The sequence below is a fragment of the Hypanus sabinus genome, chromosome 4 (genome assembly GCF_030144855.1).
Source record: "Hypanus sabinus isolate sHypSab1 chromosome 4, sHypSab1.hap1, whole genome shotgun sequence".
Classification (NCBI taxonomy): Eukaryota; Metazoa; Chordata; class Chondrichthyes; order Myliobatiformes; family Dasyatidae; genus Hypanus; species Hypanus sabinus.
In genome coordinates, this window is record NC_082709.1 from 74,678,018 (window position 1) to 74,691,590 (window position 13,573).

General features: G+C 38.1%; 1 protein-coding gene across 5 annotated transcripts in view; it reads right to left on the reverse strand.

The window, feature by feature from the left end:
- kansl1l (KAT8 regulatory NSL complex subunit 1-like) overlaps positions 1 to 13,573 on the reverse strand; it is a 99,741-nt gene that overhangs the window by 73,859 nt on the left and 12,309 nt on the right. For all 5 annotated transcript variants that reach the window (XM_059967428.1, XM_059967430.1, XM_059967426.1 and 2 more), the window contains exon 2: positions 7,793 to 9,001. In XM_059967428.1, the coding sequence (XP_059823411.1) occupies positions 7,793 to 8,958 (1,166 nt within the window). In that variant the 5' untranslated portion in view covers positions 8,959 to 9,001. The remainder of the gene's footprint in view (positions 1 to 7,792; positions 9,002 to 13,573) is intronic.

Consider the following 13,573-nt stretch of genomic DNA (forward strand, 5'->3'; position numbering starts at 1 on the left):
AGGTTTAACTAATTGAGGATTTTAAACATTTTCTATCCAAGGATCCTGGGGAGTGCTATGTAACAAAGAGATATATGAGTACAAAACAAAGTTCACTTAAAGTTATGTTTGTCATGCTGGTCGTGAACAGTCAGGGCATTGAGTACTTACCAATTTTTTTTTATTAGCCTCTACATAGAAGAATACAGAGTACAAGAAAGTGTATAAAAAGTCAAAAAAAGATTTTTTAAAAACTACCAATTACATTATATCTATTCATAATAACAATCTCATTACCCCACATTCATATGTTATTCAATAGTTATATTGAAATATACTAATTTATTACAAAAAAAGAATCTAACCCCTACCAAGACTGAAGCTGTTCATTAAGGAGAAAAGGTAAAATGCCTTCTCATATAATAAAAATTAATATTAGCCAACATCTGAGTTTAAACAATGAATTAATGGTTTTGAAAATAATTCAGAAAAGGTCCCCACAATGTTTGAAAGTCGATGAGATTCAGAAATTGAACAACGAATCTTTTCTAAATCTAAACATGACATAACGTTGCATAACCATTGAGTACGAGTAGGAGGAAGACGTCTTTCCATTTAAACAAAAGCATCCTCCTAACTATAAGAGAGCTAAAGGCCAAAATCTGTAAATCAGATGCCTTCAGCTTAATATCTTGTCCTGTAACAATACAAAATAGGGCCATCAGAGGATTAGGCTTAAAATTGACTTCAAAAAAGTAAGGAAAAAGTTTGAAAAACTTCCTTCCAATGTTTTTCAAGATTCGGAGAAGTCCAAAACATATGAATTAATGAAGCTTGTCCATTATTACATCCGTCACAGTGGGAGATATATCCGAATAAAAACAAGATAGCTTATCCTTAGTCTTATGAGCTCTATGTACCACCTTAAATTGTATGAGGGAATGACAAGCACATAGCGATGAAGTATTAACCAGTTTAAAAATTTCATTCCAAGTTTCCTCAGATATTGATGTCTGTAAATCTTATTCCCAGTGATTCTTAATTTTGTCTAAAGGAACATTCATCTCCAGTAACATACCATAAATATTAGATATTGAACCATTATGAAAAGGTGTCAAACTAAAAATTACATCTAGTAAGTTCTTATCTGAGTTTATAGGAAATGTGCATAATTGAGATCTTAAAAAATCTGATTTGTAAATATCTAAAAAAGTGAGTTTTAGGTAAGCTATATTTAGCTGACAATTGCTCAAACGAGAAAAGGTTTCCTCCAACAAACAGATCCCAAAAACATTTAATACCCAACCTGTCCCATTCTTTAAAAACTAAATCAATCATGGAGGATTTAAAAAAAATTAGAATAACTGGGACTTGAAAGGGAAAATCTCAATAAACCAAAGTGTTTTCTAAATTGTATCCAGATCCTCAGAGTATGTTTAACTATTAAATTATCAGTTAGGTTACTTACAGATAAAGGAAGTAAGGATCCAAATAGAGAAATAATAGAAAATTTATTAACAGAGTTAGCTTCCAAAGAGACCAGACAGTCTACGCAATTAATATAATATAGCCAAAATGGAAGATATCGTATATTAACTGCCCAGTAATAAAACCTAAAATTAGGTAAGGCTAAACCTTCAGACTTTTTAGATTTTTGAAGATGAACTTTATTTAAACAAGAACGTTTATTTTTCCATATATAAGAGGATAAAATAGAATCTAGAGAGTCAAAAAAGGGTTTGGGAATAAAAATGGATAAAGCCTGAAAAAACCATATAAATTTAGGTAGAATATTCATTTTAATAGAATTAATTCGTCCAATCAACGATATTGAAAGAGGTGACCGATTTAATGATATTGTAGCGGTGTGCTACACGCAGCGCTAAAATTACGACACGGAGTCGGTAACTGCAGTCGAAGGAAAAAACTTTATTCGAAAACTTCAGCCTCACTTTTAAGCCTCTGTCAACCGGCCCCCCATGGCGCAGAGGCTCCAAAGCTCTGTGCTCGCAAACCCCCATAGGCTATCTAATTGTGAGTCGGTTCGGATACGCTAGGAAATGGGTCGCCACAGTATCCTTTTTACATGAATCAATAAAGAGTTTTCTTTAAACAGGTAACTCTTAGTGACTGTTACACCCAAATAAATAAATTGATTCCTTCCAACTTTAAAAGGGAGATTAGTATTAATTGATACCAAATTATTAAAGGAAATAATTCACTCTTATGTAGGTTCAATTAGTATCCTGAAAATGGTTAAAACGGGAGAGTAAGTATACAAGGTAACGAGGTCTCAACATTAGAGATAAAAAGCAATATATCATCAGCGTAAAGTGAAATCTTGTGAGTAATACCTCTCCTTAAAATATCACAGATATCATTAGATTCTCAAAAAGCTTTGACAAAGGGTTCTAAAGCTAGGTCAAAGAGCAAAGGGCTCAACGGACAGCCTTGTCTAGTTCTGCGATGAAGTTTAAATGGTTTGGAATTTTGAAAATTAGTAAGAACCCAAGCAGAAGGAGATATATAAAGTAATTTAATCCACTGAATAAAATCTGGTCCAAAATTAAATTTTTCTAAGGTTTTAAATAAATAATTCCATTCAACCCGATCGAAGGCCTTCTTAGCATCTAAGGATATCACACATTTCGATATCTCCTGGGAGGGAGAGTAAATAACATTTAATACACAGCATATATTAAAATGGGAATGTCAGTTTTTAATAAATCCAGTCTGATCATCAGAATTAATAGAATATTTTCAATCCTACGAGCCAAAACTTTAGAAAGGATTTTAGTATCAACATTTAATGAAATTGGTCTATATGAAGAGCATACAGTTGGGTCCTTGTTCTTCTTCAGGATAAGCGAAATAGAGGCTTCATAGAAAGATTGAGGCAAGCTACCCAATTTGAAAGAATCCAAAAAGACTAAGTGCAACTGCGGTATAATTAATGAAGAAAAAGCCTTATAAAATTCTCTAGAAAATCCATCTAGACCTGCAGCCTTCCCCAGCTGTAATGAATGTATAGCCTCAGCAATTTCCTCATAAGAAATGGGTTGATCCATCTGTTTACAATTATCTGCAGAAAGTGCAGAGATATTTAATTGATCTAGAAAATTATTCCTTACAGTATTATCTTTAGGGGAATCAGAACTATAAAGTTTAGAATAGAATTCTTTAAAGATATCATTTATTTCAGAGTGATCAGTTGTCCTATCACTATTAGTTTAATTCATCGTTTAACTACAGAAGTTTTTAAATTGGTTGGCCAATACTTTGCCCGATTTATCTCCATGAATATAAAATTGAGTTTTATCTTTAAGAAGTTGAGTTTCAATTGGATATGTTAACAGAAGATCAAATTTAGTTTTAACTTCAACACGTTTTTTATATAAAACAGGATCTGGAGCTATAGCATATTTTTGATCTAATTGTTTCAATTGTTTGGCTAATTCAATTCTTTCTTTATTAGCTTTATTCTTAACACTCGCAATATAAGAAATAATTTGTCCTTTAATATAGGCTATTGTATCCCATACAATAAGATTAGAAGTCTCTTCCTTTGTATTCTCTTCAAAAAACAAAATAATATGCCTCTCTAGAAATTTTAAAAATTCCTTATCAGATAACAAAGTTGTATTAAAATGCCAAATACTGTTTGCTTGAAGAAGACCAGGGAGATTTAAAAATAGAAATACAGGAGCATAATCTGAAACAGCATTCCCTTTATATTCACAGGAATGAACTGATGAAATCATTTGACTATCAATAAAATCAACAAAAAATGTATGATGAACAAGGGAAAAGAAAGTACTGTAAAAACAGTTACTTCTCCCTAAGCTGTCAGACAGATCAACACCTTGAACCTTTAACCCACTCCATCACACTCACCATCACTACTTTATTGTTCCCTATCAGTGACAGATACTCCTGTACCTAGCATCACTTTATGTACATACAGTCTATATATAGTAGCTATCTTATGTATTTATATTTATTGCTTTTTATTGAATTCTTTCTACTGTTTTTTAAATGATGCATTAGATCAGGAGTAACAATCATACATTTTCTCCTTTACCTTTGTGCACTGACAAATTACAATAAACAATTTTGAATCCTGACTAGTTATCAGGACATTGAAGATCGGATATACAGGCAAATGAAAGATGTGAAAACAACAGGTGACTTTAACAAAGTAGACTGAGACCTCCTTAGTGCAAGAGAGTTAGACAAGGCAGACTTTGTTAAGTAGGTTTCTTAAACCAGAATGTAGGAAGTCCAACTATGGGTCGGGAGAGAATACCAGACCTAATGTTAGTAAATCAGCCTAAGCAAGTGACTGACCTTTCGTTGAGGTCACATTGAAACAGTGATCACAACTCCTTAAGTTTTAATATGGCTTCAAATAAAGAGAAGCATGGGCATAGTGGGAATGTATTAAATTAGGGAAGAGCAAATTATGAGCATTTAGGCAGGAACTAGCAAAATTTAATTGGGAACAGCTGTTTTTGGGCATCCATTTCTTACAATATGCAGTGTGTTTAAAGACTAACCGCACAGATCTCAAGGCAAGTAAGATCCAGTAAGGCAAGGTAAGGGAACCTTGCATTACGAAAGAGTTTGTAAATTTAGTCAAGAAGAATTTTATGCAAGGTTCATGAAGCTAAAATCAGACAGCCTTTGAGGATCTCCAGAAGCATGACAAGAACTCAAGAAGGGATACATACGTCAAGAGCAAAAAGATAACCAGGGAAAGGCTAGGACCACTCAAGAACACCTGCTTATAGGCAGAGGATGTGGGCAAGACCCTAAATGAGTACCGTGCAATGGTATTCACCAAGGAGCAAGGAATGAAGGATAGTGAAATCAGCAAGGAGAAAGTAATGTTGTGTCTCTTGATTAAGATGAATAAGTCCTCAAGGCCTGGTAGAATATATCTCAGGTTGCGGAGACCTTCATCAAGGTCTCTGGTCCACAGGCAAGGTTCTAGAGGACTAGCAAGTAACATTCCATTACAGGTTTGCCCCACTATCTGAAGATAAAGTATTCCTATTAAACGGTTTGCAAGCCAGAATGCTGTAAAGTGAATAAGCAATTACCATTTATTAATATGGGAGAAATTTGAGTGTTCCCAGACCCCAAAAAGTAACCTACAAAAATCATGCCAAAAAACACATAAAACCAAAAGTAACAGTAACATATAGTAAAAGCAGGAATGATATGATAAATATACGGCCTATATAAAGTAGAAATACTTTCCTGCAATCATTGCAGCACTGTCTAGCTTAGTGAAAATCTCACTACGTAGTGCTACTAGTGTAGTGGAAGCACTCTCAGCTGAAGAACTCTCTCCAGTAACCTTTAAGCTATGAAGCTGCCAAATCATATCAAATAACACATAAAAATACACAGCCTATATAAAGTAGAAATAATGTATGTACAGTGTAGTTTCACTTACCAGAATCGGGAAGACAGTGAGCACACTGATGATGATATGTTAGGCTGAGTCATTGGAGGTTGGGGTGCTCAGCGAATTTTTTTCCAATAAATTGCAGTTTTGTCAGTTAAACACTTGCTTATATGGCTAACCACCTTCTGTAATTGCTGGGTAGTTTTCTGCAGCTTCAGTATCAGCTGAAGCACTCTCTCCAGTAAACATTAAACTATGAAGCTGCCGAAAAGTTCCCAGCAGACTAAGAGAGACCACTTTGCTACAAGCAGAACCAATAGTAATATCGGCAGCTTTCAAGATTCTTTCACTCTGCGTGTAAATATTGCAAATGGCGTACGCAGGCAAGTTCAATGTGCGGACAATGTCCTTACTTCGTTGACCATGATTGAAATGCTTAATCACGTCCAGTTTTATGCTAAGCGTAACACCCTTACGAGCTCTCCTAGGCTTTTCCAATACCTTAGGTCACATCTTGCTAACAGATGCACAAAATAAATCGAGATAAAGCACAGATGCCCACAGACACATGTTTAAGCTATAGCGGCTTGATGCTGAATGCAGTTCTGGGGAAGGAGCCTGGCTGCTTGGGGTGTGTGCTGCATTTTTTTGTAAAAGCGAGAACAGGTAACTAATGTAGGTCTTTCATAAAAGCGAGGTGTCGTAAAGCAAACGTTCGGAAAGAGGACCAGTTGTATACAGGAAGGGAACTGGGGATAATCCTGAAAACTACATTTCCTTGTGTCAATGTCAGGGAATCTATTGGAGAGGATTCTCAGGGATAGGATTGATGAGCATTTGAAAAGCATGATCCAATTAGGTTTAGTCAACATGGGTTTCTGTGGGGCAGGTAACATCTTAGTAATGTGATTTGAGTTTTCCCAGGAGGTGATGAAGATAAAGCACTTGATTTTGTCGACATGGATTTTAGTAAGGCATCCAGGTAGTCTCATTCAGAAGATTACGAATACAAGGAATCTACAGTGATTTGACTGTTGGGATTCAGAATTGGCTCTTCCATAGAAGACACAGGGTAGTGGTCAATGCTTCTTATTCCAGCTAGAGGTCCATAACTAGTGCTGTTCCGCAGGCACCTCCTTTGTTTGTAATATTCAGTACATGCACATGTTAATAACTTGGATGAAAAAAAAGGTTGGGTGAGTTAGTAAGTTTGCTAATGACACAAAGATTGGCAATGCTGTGGACTGTACAGAGGATTGCTGAAGGACACAGTGGGATATAGAAGTTACAGATATAAGCAGCAGAGAAATAGAAGATGGGGTTTAATCCAGTCAAGTGTGAGTTGCTGCTCTTTGGGAAACCAAATATAAAGGTAAAAATACATAGTCAATAGTAGGACCCTTAACAGCATTGATGTATGGAGAGATCTTGGGGTCCAAGTCCTTAGCTCCCTGAAAGTGGCTGCACAATATGTGGTAAAGAAGGTGTATGGCAAGCTTGCCTTTTAAGTCAAGGCACTGGGTTCAAGAGTGAGGAAGATGTGTTGCAGCTTTATAAAACTCTGGTTAGGCTGCATCTGGAGTATTACATTCAATTCTGATCACCCCTTCATAGGAAGGATGCGGAGGCTTTGGAGAGGGTGCAGAATAGATTTGCCAGGATGCTGCTCGGATTTCAGGTCAGCGTGGTTGTTTCCTCTGGAACAAAGGTGGCTGAGCAGATACCTGATAGGAGGCATGGATAGACAGCTGGTAGCCTCTTCCTCAAAGTCAAGGTATCTAACATTAGAGGACATTTCTTTAAGGTGACACAGGTGTAGGTTCAAAGATGATGTGCATGCCAGTTTGTTTTGGAAAGTAGAATGGTGGGTGTGCTACCGGGTGTGGTGGTAGAGACTGATACAATAGAGGCATTTGAAAGCCTCTTAGATGGGCACAAAGAATACTTAGAGAATGGAGGGATATGAATCATGTGCAGACAAAAAGAATGAGGTGTCATTAACTCAATTATTTCTACCATGTTGAGCCAAAGGGCCAGTTCCTGTGCTGTAGCGAACTATGTTTTTTTAAAAGCTCAGATTTTACTGACTGCACTGAAGTGATAATGCCTGCTTTAAGTTTCCATAAAGCTGCCTACATAGACCTAACTATCTTAAGTCATGGATTTTCCTTTGTGTGTGTGTCAGCTGCCATTAGGATCAGTTAAATGGGATTTTTGGCACATAGCCATTCACATCCAATATCTCAACATTTAAAATTATTCAAATGTCTGTAACTACTCATGAGATTCAACAAGTTGTTTGAAGTGATGATAAAAGCCAACTTTATTTTTCCTGTGAGTTGCAGCTGACCCATTCTGCTGGAATTCATGACTAAAATTAGTGTTAGCAATTCTACTTACACAGAGATATTCCTCCTTGATGAAGTATCTTCCACATCTGAATCCTCATCTGTGCTACTACACGTTACATCTGAATCCACATTTTCTTCTATGTGTGAAAGCAGTGCTTTAGAAAAACGTGTATACTTGCAAAGTTCAGAAATGACAGGTTTTGGATCTAATCCAGTCTGCACACTGTCATCACACTTTATTCCATCCAAATAGGCAAGTTTGGGTATTGAACCATCTAATGTGCCACGTGGCTCCTGCCTTTGGGAATCTGATTCTATCAACTGCTGCATTCTCTGTTTAATATGGTGTGTAATGTGTTTTGCTTGTATTATCTGCAAACATTTTTTGAGTCTGCTGGCCTTTTTAGCTAGTTTTTGCTGCCTGTCAAGGCACTCAAGCAGCTGAGCATTTCTTTCAGTTTTCCATACACTTGTGAAACTAATGAGTTGGTTTTCTTCTTGCAATGACTGCCTGGAACAACTCAGTAACTTTTCAGCATGAACAGCATTCGCTGCTGATACAGAATTTCGTTTGGCTGGTTTCAACTCTGCCTTTTGATTTGAAGTTATGTCATTTTGACCAGTGAAGTTTAGTGAAGCAGAGACACAAGTTTTATTCATCTCCCCGACATCAGTTAAAGTTCTCTTACACTTCAAAGGGCTGATTTTCTGGCAGCTCAACCCTGTCATGCCATTTTTATTACTACTTAGCTTAGCTTCAGGTACAGCATATGTTTTGCCAGTATTAAAACCAGATGCTTGCTTAATTCTGTCACAAGATGAGTTATTTTTGGTAATGATGTTCGTTGAGTCTTTGTTGAACAACTTCTTACTAGAAAGATTTAAGTTTAAGGACAGTCTGTCCAATAGAGAATTAGCACCGGTTAACAAGGCTGTATTATGAGGGGTTGAGGAGTGCACTATTGTAGATCCATAAGGAACATTCTTCAATTCAGTTGCATCATGGCCGTGCCCGGGTGCCACACAGGGATATGCCAAATGACACCAAGCAGCCTGCGTGTCAATGTTACCATTGAGCTTCTGTTCTACACTAGCATCATCTTTGTGCATGAATGTGTCAGGTTCCATGGAACTGGATGGTAAAGATGATGAAGAAAGCTGGAATCCATGTCCTTCTGTAGCCGTTTCTGTCAGAGCAGGAGCCATTGCAGCCATGCAGTGTTACCTCACCAGCCCTACTGCTGCCACAAAGTTGCCCCTAAAAAACAAAAGAAATAAAACATCAATGATACAGCAAAACTGTTCAATTTCTTGGTGAGCAAACTTTAAACTTGTCTCAAAACTGTTATTTATAAACATTGTGCCAATCAACACAACTTTAATTGCTTAATACTTGGATTTGTTTATCTCAAGTCAATAAATGAGAATAATGGAGCATGTGATGGCCCAGCCCAGATGAAAGCTACAATTATTACTAAGCAATGCCGTGGTTTAATTATTGAAATACATACGTTTCTTAAGTGTTTTATATGCATAGAAAGGTAAAATATACACTAAATACTAAGACAAACGTTTGACTAACTGACACTAAATAATACCGGATGTACCTGTTCGGACTTAGAGAACTTCTGCTTTTTTTCCGATTCCCGATCTGGAGTAACCTATGCACAACCTCCTGTATACATTAAATCATCTCTAGATTACTTATAATACTTATTACAGTGTAAATGCTATGTAAATTGTTATACAGTATTGCTTAGGGAATAATGACAAGAAAAAAAGTCTGTACATGCTCAAACAACAAGTGCTGGAAAGAGAACTTCCGGGTTTTCCCAATCCGCAGCTGGTTGAATCCGCGGATAAGGAGGGCCGACTGTACTGTAAAATCAGTTTTTACACTTCTGAAGTGAATCACCTCTGAATGGTCAAATAGGTGGTGCAGTCAATATACATGTCCAGATTACGCTGCTCAATAATGGAGAAAGGATTAATGAGCAAACTGAATAATTCTCTAGTCTAAAAAAAAGTAAAAATAAACTTCCAATCCAGTGACAATTAGAAGTATGTGGTATCTTACATAAGCTAAAATGATGTATGAAGCCTGCCTCTGAGCTATATTAAAAGAGCATTAGATGAGCTACTGAATCTGTTTAGATATCCTTCACATCCAGAGCTACCATTTGGAATCAGAGGGCAAGCAAAACATTGACCTGAGATTAAATCTGGAATGACACTGCAAAAAACAAGCAAGAAGATCAGCTAAAAACTTAACACTCTGAATACACAATCTACTCACTTTACACCTACGACTGTGAAGCCAAGTATTGCTCTAACGACATATTTAAATTGACATCACTATTGTTGGCTAAATTAAAGGGGGTATGCAAATTGCCTCAAAGGAAAGCGTGAACATCTGGTTGAATGGTGCCACAACAATCCCTTCTCACAAAATATCAGCGAAATCAATGATATGATTATGGACTAGTGGAGGTGCATGAGCTAGTCCTTATTAGGGGAATAGGGGTGGAGAGTATCAGTATTTTTAAATTTCTTGGCGCTAACATATCAGTGGACCTGTCCTGGGACAAGCTCATGTCAACACAAAGAAGGCATGACAGCAACTCTACTTTCTCAGAAATTTGCAATGATTTTGTCACCAAAAACTTTGACAAACTTCTATAGGTACACTGTGGAGAGCATCCTAACAGGTGCATTATGGCCTGGCATGTAAACACCAATGCCCAGGAATAGAAAAGGCTGCAGAAACTGCAAAACCCAGTCAATCATAAGCAAAGTCCTCTCCACCACTGAATACCTTTGCATGGGGCGTTGCCCAAGAAAGCAGCATCCATCAAAAATCCCCACTATATAGACCATGACATCTTCTCGCCACTACCATCAGGCAGAAGGTACAGAAGTTCCCTCACCAATTGCTTCAGGAACAGTTACTACACTACAACCATCAAGCTCCTGAACCAGTTTGGCCAACTTCAAAACATTGCTTCTTTGAACTGATTCCCTAAAGACTCCCTTTCAAGGACTCTTTACTTACTATGTTCCTAGTATTATCTTTTATTTGCACATTGACTGTTTCTCAGTCTTTGTCTGTTCATAAATAGTATTGCATAAATTCTAAGGCATTTTATTTTTCCTGCAAATTCCTGCAAGAAAACGGACCTCAAGCTAGTATATAGTAACAAATTAAGGTACTTTGATAAGATTACTTTGAACTTTGTACTTGGATTGCACCAGATAGACTAGATTTGGGAGGTCAGAGGAGTAAGCCCTTTGTGACTATAAAAAGATTAAGAATACATTTGAGGGAATCAAAGTGACTGTGTTGCCTTTATGGCAGTTATTTAGTTTATAATATTTTCGCTTAGTAATTCATTTGTTAGTATTTTCTAGTTAGAATTAGAGTGTTTAAAGTATATTCATTGCCTGTAAAATATAACGGCATGCAATGACGTCACATCCGGTTTCGCCGCGTCTTGTGGGAAAATACCGGTTTGAGATCGACAGGAGGGTGGGGGCTCACCACGAGGCAGACCCGAGTAGAAGTTGTTTTGCAAGCATTAGAAATCACAGTGAGAGCAACGCTGTAAGTTAATAGATAATCGATATGTTGAATTAAAATGTTAACGCCGATCCTGTAAAAAGTAACGACGGTCGATAATGTTTATGTTTTCGTTAGTTAAAGAGTTGCGGATAGTTTGCATTGAAGTGTATTTAAAGTAGTCAATGGCGTAGGTAAACTCTGCCAGTATACTGCACTTTAATGTAATGTAGTTATAGTTACTTTTACAAGTATTTACAATGGAAATGTGATATCAAAAAAGGAACAAATACTGTATCAATCTTATATTGTTTTATCAACAGTTTTCACCATATGTTAATGTGAAGAGTAAACAGTAAATGGTTAATCTTACTGCGACCTTGTTCTCATTGACTACGGTTTATCTTGGCGTTTAATTCGGCGTTTCAGTTACACCCGAACGAGAACGCTACAGTGAAAAAGCGGCATTATCAGGTGTTTCAAGTGCTGCAATGTCATCTCGATCCAGCATCAAGTCGATGCCGCCCAGCGACAAGGGCAGTAGAGCTACATCAAGTAAGTCCACCCATGCAAGAGCCAAGGCAGAAGCCGCCAGGGTGCGACTGCGCTACGCCAGACAAGAAGCAAATTTGAAAATGGAACAGGCTGCCAAAGAAGCCGAAATCCAGAAGGAAAAGGCTGCCAGAGAAATGGAAGCGGCCACCAGAGAAGCCGAAATCCAATTGGAAATGGCAAGGATATCAATAGACAATAGGTGCAGAAGTAGATCATTCGGCCCCTCGAGTCTGCACCGCCATTCTGAGATCTTTGCTGATCATTCTCTATCAATACCCAGTCCCTGCCTTGTCCCCATATCCCTTGATTCCCCTATCCATCAGATATCTATCCAGCTCCTTCTTGAAAGCATCCAGAGAATTGGCCTCCACCGTCTTCTGAGGCAGTGCATTCCACACCTCCACAACTCTCTGGGAGAAGAAGCTCTTCCTCAAATCCGTTTTAAATAACTGACCTCTTATTCTCAATCCATGCCCTCTGGTACTGGACTCTCCCAACATCTGGAACATATTTCCTGCCTCAATCCTATCAAACCCTTTAATTATCTTAAACGTTTCAATCAGATCCCCTCTCAATCTCCTCAATTCCAGCGTGTACAAGCCCAATCTCTCCAATCTCTCTGCGTAAGACAGCCCTGCCATCCCAGGAATCAACCTAGTGAATCTACGCTGCACTTCTTCAATTGCCAGAATGTCCTTCCTTAAACCTGGAGACCAAAACTGTACACAATATTCCAGGTGTGGTCTCACCAGGGCCCTGTACAAATGCAAAAGAACATCCTTGCTCTTGTATTCAATTCCCCTTGTAACAAAGGCCAACATTCCATTTGCCCTCTTCACTGCCTGTTGCACTTGCTCATTCACCTTCATTGACTGGTGAACTAGGACTCCTAGGTCTCTTTGCATTTCTCCCTTACCTAACTCGACACCGTTCAGACAATACTCTGCCCTCTTGTTCCAGCTTCCAAAGTGGATAACTTCACATTTATTCACATTGAATGACATCTGCCAAGTATCTGCCCACTCACCCAGCCTATCCAAGTCTTCCTGTATTCTCCTAACGTCCTCTTCGCATGTCACACTGCCACCCAGTTTAGTATCGTCAGCAAACTTGCTGATATAGTTTTCAATGCCCTCATCTAAATCATTGACATAAATCGTAAAGAGCTGTGGTCCCAATACAGAGCCCTGTGGTACCCCACTAGTCACCTCCAGCCAGTCTGAGAAACACCCATTCACAGCTACCCTTTGCTTTCTATCTGCCAACCAGTTTTCTATCCATGTTGAAACCCTGCCCCCAATGCCATGAGCTCTGATTTTACTCACCAATCTCCTATGTGGCACCTTATCGAATGCCTTCTGAAAATCTAGGTACACAACATCTACTGGCTTACCCTCGTCTAACATCCTTGTTACACCCTCAAAAAACTCCAACAGATTAGTCAAGCATGATTTGCCCTTGGTAAATCCATGCTGGCTCGGCCTAATCCTATTTCTGCCATCAAGATGTGCCACTATTTCGTCCTTAATAATGGACTCAAGCATCTTCCCCACGACTGACGTTAGGCTAACAGGGCGATAGTTCTCAGTTTTCTCCTTCCCTCCCTTCTTGAAAAGTGGGATAACATTAGCCACTCTCCAATCTTCAGGAACTGATCCTGAATCTAAGGAACATTGGAAAATGATTACCAATGCATCCGCAATTTCCTGAGCCACCTCT